Source organism: Spodoptera frugiperda, chromosome 25 (genome assembly GCF_023101765.2).
Source record: "Spodoptera frugiperda isolate SF20-4 chromosome 25, AGI-APGP_CSIRO_Sfru_2.0, whole genome shotgun sequence".
Taxonomy (NCBI): domain Eukaryota; kingdom Metazoa; phylum Arthropoda; class Insecta; order Lepidoptera; family Noctuidae; genus Spodoptera; species Spodoptera frugiperda.
In genome coordinates, this window is record NC_064236.1 from 10,797,456 (window position 1) to 10,815,180 (window position 17,725).

The 17,725-nt window shown below is 33.5% G+C and overlaps 1 protein-coding gene across 5 annotated transcripts in view; it reads right to left on the minus strand.

Annotated features, from left to right (window-relative positions):
- LOC118262353 (SCY1-like protein 2) overlaps positions 1-17,725 on the minus strand; it is a 152,943-nt gene that overhangs the window by 35,968 nt on the left and 99,250 nt on the right. For all 5 annotated transcript variants that reach the window (XM_035573671.2, XM_050704415.1, XM_035573652.2 and 2 more), the window contains exon 5: positions 4,914-5,034. In XM_035573671.2, the coding sequence (XP_035429564.1) occupies positions 4,914-5,034 (121 nt within the window). The remainder of the gene's footprint in view (positions 1-4,913; positions 5,035-17,725) is intronic.

The window sequence follows — 17,725 nt, forward strand, 5'->3', positions numbered from 1 at the left end:
TGTTATATCGACTGTTGTCAGCTAGGGGACATAGCTTCACACAAGTACAAAGGTAAGGAACCTCTTTGAAGTTTGTAAAACACGAAGCTATAACATCAAACAAAGGGTACTTCGAATAAGTCTGAAACCAAACTTGTTCGTACCGCGTACGTTACAACAAACTCGTGTAGAAAGAGATTTATTTATCTTGTGTTAACGATAGATTGGTACTGTGGAAACCATAATTATTACATTGCTTTATACGTTTTTGTACCTTCCAAGACAACAGTTTTTTTTATAGATCTCGAATAACTTTTTTTCTTCAAAGGAATTATTTATAATGTGATATAGTATTTATATAAATTTTACATAGCTGATTAGCATGGTTAGCGCTGTGGCTGGGCATCCGGCTGCCGCGCAACGTGGAGCGGTTTCGATTCCCGCACGGAGCAACTCCTTGTGTGATCTACAAATTGTTGTTTCGGGTTTGGGTGTCATGTGTAGGTATGTGAACTTTAATGTGTGTAAATGCGTCCACGACACAGGAGAAATTCCCGGTGTAGAGCTTTTTTTTTGTATATGGAGATATGTACTTCTTATAATCAACCTATCCTTTTTTTGAAAAACGAAGTTGATTAAAGAGTGCGGGTTTTACTGACACGCCCAATGAACAGACATTTTGTATACAAATACATATCACATATACCCAGTACTATAAGCGAGATTTATATCGATGAACGCTTCCACGATCAAGAGAAAGTTATTGTTTGGATAAACATTTTTAAGTAAAACAATAATTCGGATTACTTAACGGTTTAGTTACAATACTTTATTCAGATTAGCTCGATCATTCAGTCTTTCACGCATTTTTTCACTTTAATAATAAGTTTATGTTATGTTACACTTACTAAGTGCTAAAAGTATAAATCTTCTTATCTTTATTCCTAAACCGTTTTACGATTTGCCTTACTTGAATAGGATTTTATGCCTAGTTTTTAGTATAAGTAAAGCTTCTCTTTTTTTAGTAGAACTTCCTACAAGCTAGACAGGTATGTTAAAGTGTATTGTGTTGTCGGCCGACCGTATAACATAATATCACTAACAACCCGTCAGGCCCACACCTCCAGCGTTGGTATGGGAACATATTACAAAATATTTTAAGACCGCCCTCCCTTGGCCCAGGTAAGGCCTCTCAGGTTCTGAAGGACTGTAATTTGAACTTTTATGTTAAGAGCTTCAAATTAACAGAAATGAAACCCTTCTAAATTTGAATGTATAAACAAAGAGTTTATTTAACATTAGGGGCAGTAGGTCAAATTAAATGACGGCAAATAAATTCAAACTATAAATTATGATGGAAAGCGTTTCCAACTTTGAAACTGAATTTAATTTAAGAATCAGAAGATAGGAACGTTTATTGCCGGAATATTTTGTGTACTCGCTTCTTGAAACTGAGTTTGATGGCATATCAAATACGTGGTCAAACGTGACCACTAAAGCATAGAACTAATGAAAAGTTATGATTAATTTCATTTAACTTTACGTTTAGTGTAAAGTTCTTGACTGAAAAACAAAATAGACAGCAGAATGAAGGCAGCGGCAAAATTATTTGCTTCTTTTAGCTAGTTTCAATACTTTTATAAATTGTATTATGAACCCGCTATACTATTCTGTTTGTAACGCTATTGTCTAATGTTTGATTTCCCTAGAGTCGTGTGACAATGTGTTTCCTAATGTTGCGCACAGCAGTTTAAATTAACTTAATAAACAAGAATAATGAATATTGTCCAAAAAGCCTTGAGTTTTCGCGACAACGCACCATTTCAATGTGTCACAATTTTTGTTGTTCTTTTTTGTGACAACAGAAATTTTTAATGTTTCGTAATTTTAACGTTTCCTACAAATTCAAACGTAGATTTTAGCTAAACTTATTTAATATTTAAAGCAACGATCAAACCTAAACAAAAAGTATGATTATATTTTTAATCACTGAGATTCTACTTAATATTTTATACAGTTCACCGTTGAGAAGAAAAATAACTGCTTTCATTCTTTACCTTATACTACGTAAAAATAAACTGCTACAAAGATATGAATCTCCGAATATTAGACTATTTTGGGTACAAAAAGACGTTTCATGAAAAATCTGTGGGGAGACTGAATCATAACTTTATTTTGTTGGCGAGTTGATATACATATATATAGAGTGTCCAACATAATGGTCACTAAAGGTAAGCGTCCACAGGCCCGCATCGTACGCAACGCACGCAACGGATTTTAGTTTGTCTTGTATAGAAACTCATACAACTGCGTCCACTGATCCGCATTGTACGGACCGATCATCAGCAATGCTTACATGCGATGCGAACCGATGACGTCATACGGTATGCGTGCGATGCGTACGATGTGGGCCTCTGGCCGCTTACCTTTTTATAAGATAGACATGACCTCTATCTAGATCAAATCTAGCTTAAAACTAAAGCCTGTGTCCCTTTAACGTTTTCGTTAAAAATACAGGCTTGTGTATATAACTTTCTGTGCAAAACAAAGACTTGAGTAAAGATATTGTAGTGAATATGATTTGTGTTGGATATTGAATCAAAAGCAAGTGGAAAAGGAGGTCTTTCGGGCTTGATACAATATTTTCAGAAAACCAACAGAGTCGCCGATTCTCCTCTCTTTTAACGGTTTTAATTCTTTCGATTTATAACTGTGAATATACTTTTGACAGCCTTTGAGGACAGACAGCTGCCAGGTGAACTCTAGATAAATGCAGAAATGGAATGCACGCCCACTTGTTCTCACTCAGATTTTCAGCCAAAAGCCTTTGTTCAAAGCCTCACAGGAACGTACAATGCCCGTTTTTATTGACCTCTACTCAATTTTAAGGAAGTGACATTTAACGGATTGCCTCTTTAGTCGAGTGGTTGCAAGTGCGACTGCCGGGCAAAATATTCTGTTTTTTTTGGTTCGATTAACAGTAGTCACACGAGTCTGGAATTGTGCCCAGTGTATGGCATAGGCTCACCTTCTATTACATGGGACTTATTACACAATTGGTGAAAAGTAGATGTTAAGCGTACCTTAAAAAGTAGAAGAGTATGGCAATAACGGGTTTAACCTGTTCTGTGAGTTTAACTATAGATACTGGGTTAACCCAGTCCTAAGCAATTGTTTTCGATACAAAATCGTTACTAAGGAATAATTTAAGTAATCATTAAATGTCTCTGAGTACGACAGTTAGTCTATTAACTGTCTATAGTAGTTTGTCACCCACTCGCATAGTCTAGCATAGTCATAGTTCAATTTCGCAGCTGTAGCATAAACGTGAAACGAAGTGCTTTCATTTTTACATCCGACAGCAAAAGCGGTACTCAGACTTATGGAAATCCACAGCAACGGCTTATAGAAAAGTCAAGGTTCCTCGTGATTACAAAGGTTTATCTTAAGAATTCAAGTATTTGTAGCGGGGACTTTCATTATTCCATCGTTTCTTTGAAAGATTTCAAATTTACATTCAGACTGAACTCTGAAGTTATATTAATTTCAAATTATACGGTGAAAAGGAACTGTTTGACGATTGAGGTTGGCAAAAATGTATTTGTAGTGCTTGCTTGTCTGTTGGTTTTCGAGTAAAGAGGTGAATTAATAATTTTTATTTACGTTAATAATAAACTGAAATCGAAAGTATATAGGACAAAACTAGTTCTCAGATCATTTTACTATCGTTTGTTCATTTCACTAAATATAGGTTACATACAATATCTCTGAATAACCTTTAGTTTTAATTTATATAAAATAAAACAGTTTTTTATTTAAACAATGCCGTATTTTTTACTAAATCCTAGATTTTACTAAAACCTTTTCGTAGAATTACCTATGAGTGTTTCAGTCTGTAAAATGTGCTTGGTAACTAAGTATTTATAATATTTAAAACAAACGATTCGACGAATCAATAAATAATGATGTATATTTGTTATGAACAAAGAACCTATTATTAGTTGTAAACTACGTTTGTTTGAAACACATCCCATTTTTTGCAATTAAAATGGACTTCGTTGTAACGGATAAATAGAAAGTAAATCTTATTAGTGTAACAGTTTATGAATTTGTGTGTATGTTTATTACTCGATCGGCTGAAAGGGTACTTTTTATTCCACGGATACGCGGCTGAAACAGCGGGTGCAAGCTAATAGAAAATAAATAATTACATTACACAAAACTAAAAAGATAACCGACTGAATGTGGGTGAACCACAAATTGCCGTCGGTTCACATCTTCAGGGTATACAAAATACACAAATTTAGATCCATTTCAAGACTATTTGACAGTTTTGTAGTTAGTCAAGCGTTTGTGAAACTACTTTGATTGAGATGTATTCCTCGAAGCGACGTCGAAAGTGCTTAACGTAATGGCAGCGTTTACTATGATCGTCAGTAAGTGGCCAACTCCACAGTTCTCATTGAATTGAGCTATTTCAAATATAATTTGTATTGGAGTCGTATTGGTAAAGCTTTGAAGTTCCGTATATAATATATGAGCATTTATATTGATTCATACGTAGTTTGGTCTTCAATATGACTGCAGTGATCTTTATATTATTTTTGGAGTACTATTTTCTATTCACTACACAAAGTTCTTGGCGGGAGTCACTTATTGGTGATCCTGACGTACAAAGTATTGATCCAGCTACTGGATCATTAGGTCAATACATTTTATAGGATGTTCCTACTAGTTTTAACGTATTAATGATGATTCATTTTTTATGGATAAGACTTATATGGATAATACTTATGTTTTACTCATATGGATTTAAATAAAAAAGGAATAAGATACCATTTTCGTAGTAGAACTTCAAAATCCTTTTCTACTGTACAATACATGTATGTAGATACAATACATAACACTGTACAAATTGATAAGAGAGTACGTACCAGCAAACTCGAGGCCGAAGAGCTTCCAGGTGCCTCTCTTCGTGACGATGATCACCTGCGGGCACACGTTGCGGTGCATCATGTGGGTGTTGTAGTGCAGGTAGTGAAGGGCCTCGATGAGCTGGAGACAAAGAAGTAATATGTAAAAATGTTTTTAATGAGCTCTATTCTATTAATCTAGCTTTTTTATTTGACATTCATAATGGAGAAAGTTGTGAAAACAGATTACCTATAATATAAAAATAAGTCGGGTTTTCCTTCCTGACGCTATAACTCCAGAACGCACGAACCGATTTCTACGGTTTTGCATTCATTGGAAAAGTCTCGGGCTCTGTGAGTTGTAGTCTCTATAGCGGAGAAAATTTAGGAAAAATTTCAAGAGAAAGGTAGGATAACAGGGATTGTCATTGGTGACGAAACGGAGTTTGCCGGGATTGCTAGTATTGTAGTTATCAAGATTAAGAGTGTGTACTAAAAAATAGTGTGTAAAATTGCCAGAACTAAATGAGACCCAAACAAATGGGGCAAGCTAAATACGTTTTAAAATAAGCTGTAATCCTAGAGCATTAGGGACTAAAATCCGTAATACCAACTTGCATTTCTAAATTTTAGCTTTTGAAAACTCTAAAGGACGTTGTTCGCCACGCTTTGTCGAGATGGATTAGTGATTTTTATATAACTTGCATAACGTATTCGTACTTAGAGCTTAACTCTACATTTTTCTGAAAATTGTTTTACTTCTATCGGTAAGAAAATCTGTGCCCCAAAGAGTTAAACTTCTCTACGACATTAATAAAGTAACCACTGGTACATACAATACTTACCTAAAATAATAAATCTTTCTAAAAAATAAGCACGAAATCGTATCATGACAAACGATTTATAATAAAATTGTAATATAATCTTATTTCCATATTTTCTAATTCGAAACCAAATGTAGGCAATGTTCCGATGTTATTTAATAGGCGGAAGATATAAAGATGAAACTGGGAGTAAATATTATTTATATTGGAAAACCTTATAAAACATTTTGTAGGTATTGATAATTCGCCAGGTATCAATATCGGCCTAAATAAGTATTTCATAAGAAACGTTGTAAGGATTCGAGTGTTTATTGTAACTTTGGAAAAACATTTCTTTTTTCTTATAACAACGTTGCTATGGGTACGTACTTTTACTTAACTATTTTAGAAGTTATTTATTTGGAGACAATCTGCCCTCTTTCCTGTGTTCATTCAAAAAGGGTTGAAATTGAATCCTTTCTTATTTTGATTTTAGGACTGATATCTTAGAGATGTATTTTTAGATTTTTCCGTAGAAATCCACTATTGTTTGTAAAGGTCAGGGAAGTTAAAAAAATAACCTTAAGAGCTTAAGGGCTTAGAGGCGGCGGATTAAAAGTGATAAAACCAAGATAGTGGTTTTTTATACACATAAGTGTTTTTCCCTAGAGACGGGTGGAGAGTACTGATAGAATCTAACATGTTAACTGCCACGTAGGTTACCGTAGAAATGATGTTTTTGCTCCCACACCTAAGCTTTGATTCGTTTTATCTAAGTATTGTTATCTTATATGTCAAAATAAAAAAAAACACGTGTCTAATATTTTTCATTACCAACTGACGGACTAAATATATTATATATTTTTGTTACCAAAACGTAGCTGACTTCACCTCTTACTTCTCCGCACAAGTCACAATTGTAAGTCTCTATACCTTACACGAGTTCATAACCAATTTGCTTTTGAATATATGATGTGTATATAGAGGAAACTAAAGATTCATCCTAGGAGGATTGTTCGACTGCCCTTGTTTGAAACTGGCGATGTAAACCACTGCCTCCGGTATGTGGGTTTGTACCGCAGAACGCAGACGAGGTCAGACCGTAACTGTTTTACAACCAGTATTGTTGTGGTATTGGAGTTTAACTTATAACATCAATTATACATCATGTACTTCAGTCGTATGATAATGCCTCTAATCCCATTAATACAGCTAGGTACTACTTAGATAATATAATCTCAGTTAGAATTATTTTTATTGTTATCGAAAGCTACATAGCATTAACTATGCTCATTAACTTAAATCAATGAGACAGCCAGATTATAATTTTTTGACTGACTGCAACTCTTTCTCATGAAATATGAACTTCGTTTTTGTCAAAATATACTCCTTCGTAGGTACTACATATAAGTTTAAAAGGAGTGCAAATTTCCTCACACGGATTAATGTACTTATATACATGTATTGAGGCGTGCATATTTTGGTCGAAATAGCTTGTTTAAGTATCTAAGTACCGTAAAACATGGCAACTTTACCATATTTTGGAACAAAAATCGAAATATATTTTTAACCATAAGACGCATAGAAACCAAAACTATATATTTAGAATTGTAGTCTATCTGGCTCACTTTACCGTAATCGTCATTATATACAAACGCTTACTTTAGCCGTAGTAAAGAAAAAACAACATGGGTAAAGATACCAAATTTTTGGCAACTTTACCTACGCGCCGTATTCATCGTGTATTGCATATTAAAGAGTTGTTGAGGTACAGAGGGCTTCATCTAGGACCTCTTCGTATTATAATGCAAACAATATGAGGAAATCTATAAAGATAACGGCTACACAGACAGTCGGGAAAGTTGCCACGGGTTTCATCGTAATTTACATACAAATAATTTATTACGCTCGGGGTTGTCAAAAAATGAGAATTATTTTTATGACATGTATATTTAAAAAAAAATTATAAACCTTAAACCTAAAGTAAAAAAAAAGCATAAATATCTGACATAAATATTGTTCCCTTTTAAACTAAATTAAGTTCTAAAATTTTAAGTATTTATGTTTAAAATTGTAAAAAAGGCTACAAAATAATGTTTAATCTTTTGACTTTTTAATTTTTTGACTTCACTATCTCCATAGCTAATTTTAACATTACTTTCGTATACTTTTTATATTGTCTAGCTCCGAGTTTTCTGCGGTTTTGTTTCATGTGAGCCATTTTGGCTCTAAAACAAAAGGTATTATTAAATACATTATAACTTATCATCCAGGATATTCACTATTATGCTGGGAAATTTAGGTATTCGAAAATGGTTACATACACACAAACAAGAAAAAACATTTATTGCCAACCCTAACTGTAGGTAAAGTTGCCACAAAGCAGGCCGTGGCAACTTTACCTAACCTGTGTCAACATTACCGAAGCGATTATTTATCAATAAATTAAAGAAAAAGCAATTGCTGACATTACAACAGTAATCCCAACTATATTATACATTCAAGATCAAAATTTCACTCACCTGTGACATATAATTAAGGCTCTGTGAGCACAATTTAGGAACTACTAACTTTTAGCACATTTTCACGCATACATTGTGACGGCCATTACTGGCATAATAGCAGTCTTGCGTCTACGCAAAATATAGTAAATATTTCCTTTTAATGTCTAAAAAATACTACTATTACAAAACAGAATTCTAGTGGGTAGATTTTTAGATAAATGAGTTTATACTGAATACCTATAGTATGGTAAAGTTGCCAAGGGTCCGGTAAAGTTGCCATAGTTTACCGGTATGTTTTGATTTTAAGCGAACATTAAGCTTTGCTACTTGGCTGGAGTATTACCAAGTGTAATTTTATACTAAATATTATTCTCAGACTAGGTTTTTTAACGTATTTTACTATAAAATCTTCAAAAAGTCAGACATGTTAAACTAGTTTCAGTAAATACAGGAAACTTAAAAATCTTATTAGCTGTGTGTAGTTCAGTTATTATAAACTTTACCGAAGCCGAAGAAATCTTGTAATCATCCGTTAACTAGAATAGAATTTCCTTTTTCTTATTTTTATAATAAAGTTACAAAATTATATGAAAGATAGCATAAATTATGTTTTTCATCCAGCAAATGAAAGAATATCGGTACGTGAAAAAAATATCAACATGATAATAAACCATTATTATTAAGACTCATACAATCAGTATTCACTACACAAAGGATTAGCTTATTGATACGTAATTCGACATTCGTTCTACATAATGGACCTTGATTTGCTTGACTGTGGTTCAGACTAATACTCAAATCTAGATTTTCAAAGAAATCCTCCATTCATAGGTAAAAAGAGCACACCCACACAGAAACACGCTCATATGAATAAACGTTCACATTTATAGTCTACGAAAGATATAAGATTACACTTTCACTACCAAATACCTACCCAATAAAGTACTAAGCAGCCTACTTGAAGTTGTAAAGAAAGTCAAAGAAGGCTTTCCTGGGCTGGACTTGGTCCGTAATACTCTGAGTGCCATTTAAAAAGGTGCTTCACGCTTTTTCTTATCCGTTCATATCGACGGACTTTAAGTTTGTCCTAGATTCTTATCTCCTGTCTGATACTCCAGTTGCTTTCAATCGATTAGTTTTGTTCAAGAAGCTACAAAGTACAAAAAATGTTTATTTTTAATGGTAACTTTTAATGCATTTCTCTTTAAAAAAGTCAGCTTGTTCTACTCTCTGTCTTATTTTAAAATGGAAAGAGTATTTTCTTTCTCGCTTGCATTGAATAAAAAGCTTTTTTAAAAAATAAATATTTTAGCGTTCACTTTTCTCACGTATTATTATTATTTTATTTTTTATCAAATAAAATATAAAGTGTAAGACAAAACATATTATAGCAAGTTATCTGCTAATTATAGATATGACAATTTAATTAAGTCTTTGACTGCTAATAGAAGATTGTTGAAGGCAAATCCTCCGTTAACGTAGGTCACCGGTGACCATCACGGCGTTCAATGTATTAACCTGCTAGTTGTAATTGCAATACCGATTATATAGTTTCATAAAAACCGTCTCATTAAAGTAAAATCAGAAGCAACAAAAAAGAAAACATTTTGAAAAGTAGCGGCCATGTTGTTGGTGCACTTTATATCAATTAAGAGCGTTCAATATTGATGAACGGCCGGCACATTAATCGAATGAAGTACGTACAAAAATTCGGAGGCTTTGTTCAAACTGAGATCGCCAGTTTCGCCAGTTTCACGGTCATGATCAATAGATTTCCCTACATCTTTTGTTTACACATTGCTGGAAGCGGATGAATTGAAATCTGCAAAATGGCCAGGAAATTGGATTTTTATTTCATGTAAGCTCTCGCTGAATGCTCTTTCAATATCACGTTGCAGTATAGAAAACAAGTGATATTCAATGCTTGAGTGTGATATTGTTGTGGATACCAAGATTACAAATTAAGCTTTAGTTAAGGAATTTTAGTTGCTCGTAATGTTTTTGTTCTCAAGTATATAAATGGAGAAAAGCTCTACTAGTTTCGAGTCACAGAGGGACTTCATCAAGAGCAGTATGCGCAGTCATTAGACTGCGCACGCTTACACTACGTAGAGCTTTTCTCCATTAATATAAGTGAGTAAACCGTGATTTTTAGTTGATTTATATTAACGAATGTACTTCGTAAGACTGAGAAGATTTTAGGGGCGTATGCTGTCCTAGTCCATGTGTCAGAAATACCTACTATCGATAGTCCAAAGCGGATATTCTTCCTGTGTTACAAAATGTAAATGTCAAAGGTGCAGACAATTTTCGACGTGTGACTTTTTACTCGACTTGGGTACTGAATTTTAGACTCGAGTACCAATGATTGTCTTTATGCGCCCCGTTAGGTAAGTACCTAGACTCCAGTTATTTTTTAGTATTTTCGACCATATACTGTAATTTGTTTCAGTTCTTTGTATGATACAAAAAGGAAATGTTACATCAAATTCTCGAAAACTACTAATTGGAATTTTTATTGCGATATCATGTATAAAATATTTGCACTGCAAAATTTGGGTCGTGATCATAGCGTATGATAAAACTGGCACCTGGAACTTTTTACGTAAACGAATACGCCAATATTTCATCCAATATTTGGGTGCTTTTCCAACAGAGATGTGCTATGTAGCTATGCTGTGACACTATGTGACCGTTTTTAAATATTATTGCAAATATTAAAAACGAAACGTACTAGTTATTAATAAAATCGAAATGCGTTTCATGTCAGATTCTACGAAAAAAATGTGTCATGTTTAAATGAATATTTGTGTGTGTTCCAAAAAGACAAAGAAAAAACATAAATATCACGTTATGGATTCTCCGAAATCAACACAAACGACGTCCTCGAATAAAAACAAAGAAATTAAAAAGCACTACACATGGACATTACTGGTCGACACATGGCATTTACAATGCACAGGCTAAGGCAGTACGTCTACAGATCCCTTCGAAAAATATTAATTTATGTATTATGTCTAATCTATGCCTTTAAAGTGCAGACATGTACATCGCTTTTTTTATTTTATACTTTAATGAAAAGTTAATGTTCTAAATTACTAGACATGTATGGTAAAAACAAGAGCAAAATCTTATTCTCTTGCTTCTCTTACTAAGTGACGGTAGCCTATCAACTATTCTACTCCACTTCATCTCATTTTTGATGCGGTCTGTGAGCGTGACTTCCCACATTTCCGAGTAATTGCTTTTTTCCGTGAATTCTCAAGTAATCCTTTTGTGGATGTGGCGTTGAAACTTTAGTAATTTATCTGCAGTACAGCAAGGAACCCGTTTCGTGTACGTCAAAGATCCCTGAGGATTGTGTGGGGAATCTTCCTTCGTTCATTTTATTTATTTTAGATGCAATTTGTGCTGAAGAATGAAGATATTTTATATGTCTAGTTACAGTGAACTCAACTAATGTAGGCTTTACTCTTGAGTAAAAAAAAAACATTCATATTATGAAGTGAAGATACAGGCTGTTCCAATAAAATATTTTATTTGGATTCCGAATAAATCACAGTCAAAGTATATTGATAAAATTAAACATCCATTTGCCAACTTAACAAGAAATGTCGATTGCTTACAATGTTAAATTAAATCTTTACGGCACGCGTAGAACAAAAGAGAAGAAATCGTTTATTGTTTCATTGTGGCATATTGTTTCCCTTTGTTGCCATTTCCATGTAAAATAACAAAGGTAATATAAAATGGGTAACGATTTTTCTTAAGAACAAGGAAAGTATGTAAAAAATTCGGAAACAAAACCTTCAATGGATGAGTGCGACCCGTATTAATAGTATTTGATTTTACTTGACTCTGTTTTGGACGTTTGAGGGTCGAAATTCAACCTGTATCTAACTCATCTCATGGTAAAGGCAGGAGATAAATATGGTTTGTTTTATTAGTGAAAGAGATATATTTTTTGCTAAACTTTCTTCTAAGAAGTAGTGCTTGCTGTGTTTAATTTCTTAAGCTTCTTATTGCAACTAGGTCTAGTATGTGTACTAAGAATTTTATTAGACACGAAATAGAAACACGCGAAATAGTACTATTTATATTTTTAAAATAGAGCAAAAATTGTTTCTTAAACCCTTTTCTGGTTTTTCATTCGCTACCAAAATTAGTAAGCTTAACATTTATAAAAAAATATATTTATTTCAATCAATACTCACTATCACTTACTCTACAATAGGACTCGATTGATAAAATAACTAGCTCATTATTTTTTTCTAACGTTGGGAAAGGAACTGAATTGCTTTTGTAGTTAAAGAGCATTTATCTGTTGGCATCTTTATAGAGGAGCGGCACTTTGGCGTCGACGGGGATAATTGCTACCGCCTCCACTTGTCGACAACTGCAGCTATCTTTGACTCCAGCTAAATGCCGCTTTTATGTGCTAATCCTAGGGTAGTAATGTGGTGATGTTTTTTGTCACATACGTGAAAGCTGTAATGATCTTACTAATATTATTAATGCCAATGTTGGTGAGTTAGTGTGTTTGTATGTATGTGCGTTATTCAATCACGTTAAAATGGATGAAGGGATCGGGATGAAATTTGTGACAGTGGTAGAATATGGTCTGGGATAACTCATACTTTATTTACTTTACTACTTTTTATTCTACAGGCACGCGGGCAAAGCTGCTGGCAGAAGCTAGTTAACAATAGACACTTAATGGGTCAAGAATAGTTGTTTATCTCCATGCTCAATATCAAATATTGGGTAAATATTACAATTAATGTGAAAAAAAGATCGTTAATACGACATTAATTAGGCACGAGAAAGAATAGGAAGAACTTTAAAATGTTCATACGTACCTAAAAATGTACCCAACGAAATAGTCTGCCTGAATACAGTAGTTAAAATAAAGGTATATTATATCTAAACGTCTTATTCTAGAAGACAATAGCTTTTGAGAAGTGAGTGGGATTGTCCCGCCAATTGGGCTATAATGACGAATTTCCTACCGTCTACCTGTACCACTTCGCTCAAATACTAGAGTGCCATTCTAGTGACTTTTAGTATACTCGACTAGAGCAATGGATAGTGTCTGTCCTATTTTGTATTATTATTATACCGTTGTACTATGTACGGTATAGTATTACAAACTGGAAATTCACTTATTTGTTCTGTTCGTTATCGGAGGGGTGAGAAGAAAAGACAGTATTTTTTTTTAATTTCACAAAGAAATTATTATACATTGAGGACTACACTATCCGGTATAACTCACGGTATAATATATTTAGGTTCCAGTCATGATAGTCCTACAGTAGGGCAAAAGCCTCCCTACCTACCTACCCTCCTTCCACTTCTCTCTGTTTAAAGCTTTTTGTGGCCAATCCTTGACATAGATATCGACAAAATATATATGAATAATATAAAAAAGTAAAAACCTCTAAATGCAAAAGCTATAAAACCCCAGCTTCCGACCATTCGAGTTACATTTCTAGCGTACAATTCTAATATTTGTTCAAAGCAAATCCATTTCAACATAATGTTTATTCAAGGGAAATATAAACGAAAGTAATGAAAGCTAGTCAAAGGTGCTAAATCAAAAAATCCATATATGTTATGAGTGAAATAATAATTAATATGTATTCAACCAAGTCTTTGTAGCTCTATGCGTGTGTACTTTCTTAGGGTTGATAAAGAAAAATTAATTTGATTTGAATGCTGCTAACTCATACGGCAGCAAATGTTTGATATGAGGAGTATACTCATAACGCGGTTGAAAATCTGAGTGTGTGTGCAATGTGACTCGACTGTTGAATGTTCCGTTTACTCAGTCATTTCACCTACTTTAGTTGGAAATGTCCTCACTATAGTTTGTGTTTTGATATACTCCGTTTTTGTACGAGTTTGCCGTGTTTGTTTTACGGGGTTTAATTACACTTTCTACTTAACATTGAGGTACATTTACCTAAGGTTTTACCATAGTATGGCTTTATAAATAGGTGGAATTATAGCTAGCTATAAGTAAATGTATTATGGTAAGTACCATATTTTGTTGGACCCAGTAAATCTCCAATAAATAATTGGAGGACAAAGTATCTGTAGCACGAATCTCCTCTTTATTTTCTAAATCTCGTAATCCAATGGTTTTTCCTAAATCCAACCACTTTGTGTCCGACCCAATTTCAATTATATCAACATTATGTGCAATATCTCATCATGTGAGCATTATATAATAAAATAAAAAATGCACGAAATATATTTATGGACATTCAAATTTATGGAACAACAGATTACAATTTTCAATTTTGTCATTCCCGCGTAATACTGTTATAATAACAAATCAAATGATTATAATATTAAGCCCTTCTGTATCATATGTATATGTATACCAGTAGAGCACTGAGACAGTCACAGTAAATCCATGAACTGACCGTAAAAAGTCTAGTTTTACTACCCTGAATGGTTTATGAGGTCCACCACTTTTATTTACTTAACAGATTCCATTTATTTTGTAAATTGAGCCATGTGTAAATATACATAAGATTCTAATTAGGAACTAACGTGTCAGACGTAAAAGAAAAATAAATTTTATGCTTGTCATTTTGTTCGTATGAAACTTTTAATGGGAACTTTCGATTTGAAGTTCGGCAACTCTTTTCTAATTAGAGATTAATTTAATCAGAAATTAATTGATTAACGATTAGTTTACCGCTGCAGTTGTTATATAAGACACCATAGAAGAAACATTGTGTATCTCTGCAATCCGCGTTTCGATCCGGCAAACCACGGTGTTAATAAGATTTGAAAACTTGCCCATGGATCGCATCATAATTTATTATTACTTTTATGTTACTGACATATCATACTTACAGAATAATGATCCATGTCGGCATCTACTACGGCAAAACAGTTATAGAAAATAACGACCAAGGTCTCGTGTCTCGTGATACAAAAAAATCTACGTTGAAAACTAAGTAAACCTCAACCTAGAAGTTTTAAATAAAAATCACTGGAAAAATAAACACATAAAGCAATATCATTTTAAAAGGAAAGATTCTTCTTTACTTGAGCAAATTAAAGTGTTTATTATTTTTTTCTTTGTGGCTAGAGTATACCTGATATTTTCTTTACTTTGATGCTTTTTCTCCACAAGGTCATACCTTGCATATTGCACTAACAGTATCAAAGAGCATCTAATTATCTTTCTTTCCTGTAAAAGCTGGATGTAAATTGAATTAAAGTAAGTTCAAGTTCAAGTTCATTATTATAAAGGTCGGACTTGTTTGTTCTTCTTTACCTACTTTATAAAATATTGTTCTTGACATGCTTTTACTGTTTGCTATGACAGGATGAAAATGCAAGAGAATTTAATTTATGCTGCACTTGAGAACATGGCCTTGTCCTTTTTACGGTAGAAAATTATGGTATGTAAAAATATTGCTATGTAATCAGTACGTGATTAATTATCTCCTATTTTTTATAGGGGAAAAATCATCCAATGACTTATCCCGCTTTGGGCGAGGCGAGAGGGAGTGTCAGACTTTTACTGACTAAAAACCACCCCGTTCAAACTCCTGTTTTTCAAACTGGTGTCCCGGTAAACCGCTAGGTAATCTGCAGCTCTGGATTAGGTTATTATCTACTATGGGATGGTACCTATTCTGGTAAGGTCACTATAACCACAGCAGTTCATTATTTAGGTTAGGTTATACGAAAATTAATTGAAGTTTTGAAATGTATAATCTATTGGTAAAACATACAATATTTAAATAATACCCCACATCATATTTTGCCTTTTACAGTAATACCTACATATAATGGTTTCCTTGATGATTAATAAATGAAGAGTCGTATGTAGTTTGTGTCAGCTTACATGGTCATTTTGAAGGCAAAGCGATGCATTTTTCATGCAAAATCGATGACAAACTATGGCCATAACCTAACCTGTATTTACTTAAGTATTGGGCTACTAGTTTACGGACATTAATTTTAATTCTAGTTACAAATTGATGTATGTTTTCTGGATGATTTATGCAGAGTGGAATTAGTTGTTTATAATATATTTTCTGACTTCTACCTATTCAAAGAATTTTTACTGATGTTGCTAGCAATTTTTAGAATAACTATTACTTGTTTATATAAACAATTCAAATATGAGCTTAAAATTTCTATAATATACGAGTAGGTATACTTTTTAATTTAGTAGTGACTTTTCAAAATCTTTAGATATGCAAACAAGCTTCCGAGGCTGCTAGTATAAGGTGCATTTTTAGTTATTTCTTAGCCTCTTGAGATGCATAAACTCAAGCCATATATTTTTATTTAGACTTTTATTTGCTTGCACTCTGACAGATATATGTCTACACTTTCTGAGTGATTTTATCTCGATTCCCATTGGAATTGTGAAACATGTTCTGATAAAAGCGTTCTTAGGACGTGTCCAGTTCTTATGAGTCCCTTGTGTACCAATTGTGAGATAGACTCGTGTGCATTTCATATCACAAACCATTAAGTACGCTCACGTCACCGTCTGCACATTGCTTACGCACAACCTGCACGTCATATAAAACCTATTTCACTTTTTTAAAAATTTTTTAGGAGTAGTGCTAGTGTATAGAATGTGGAGTGTTCTAAATTCAAACGATTGGAATTTATATAACTGGGCATAACCAACAGCAAATGGTCGATGGTCATAGATTTACAGTCAAGGGATGGCAATGTGTCAGAAAAAAGCATGCAGTTTGGTCAGGCCTCTGGCATATAGCTCTGTATTCAGCCGTGAAAATATTCCACACAGAATCCAGGTAGAATTAAATTTTTTTAGGTCACCAGAATCGTGTGGCTGTATTGTTTGATGAATGACAGCGCGACAGTTCACAAAGATTATTTGACATTCTAAAACTTTATAAAATGACATTCATAGGAGTTACGTACCACTGCCCGTTTCAAAAAGTATTTATATTACTGTATACATGGGATACCAAAAACCTTTATGAGCTAACAATACATCTATTTTCTAAAAGAGTAACTACTATCTACTAACCAGATTATGGATACAGCCCATTTTGCCAGTTATACCTATCATAAGTCCAAAGCCCATTCTACGCAATAAGTCATATTAAGCCCACCGTAGCGTAGGGAGGTGTCTCTCTGTAGTAATTTCTCGTTGTATCTTCGTAAGCTAATAAAAACTAATCAGTTCGCAAATCCTGGATTTTGTTACGTTTCAATTAGGCTTAGTACAAATGATGCAGATTACTTAGAGATTATAACGGTCTACCAATTTAATTTCGTTAGAAACGGATGCTTGTACGCCTTATTATACGTTGGGTCCATCAATTTTAATAATAAAACCGTAATACTTGGCCACGTTCTAATATATACGACGGACGATACATAGCTATATTATATTTGTTATGTTTGATTGTTATTACAGAAGAAATTGTGTATTACCTTACTCGATGTGTAGTGTGTAGCTTGCTCCAGTTTCTTTTTAGGGTGCTTCCATAGTATAATTATATTGTTTTAA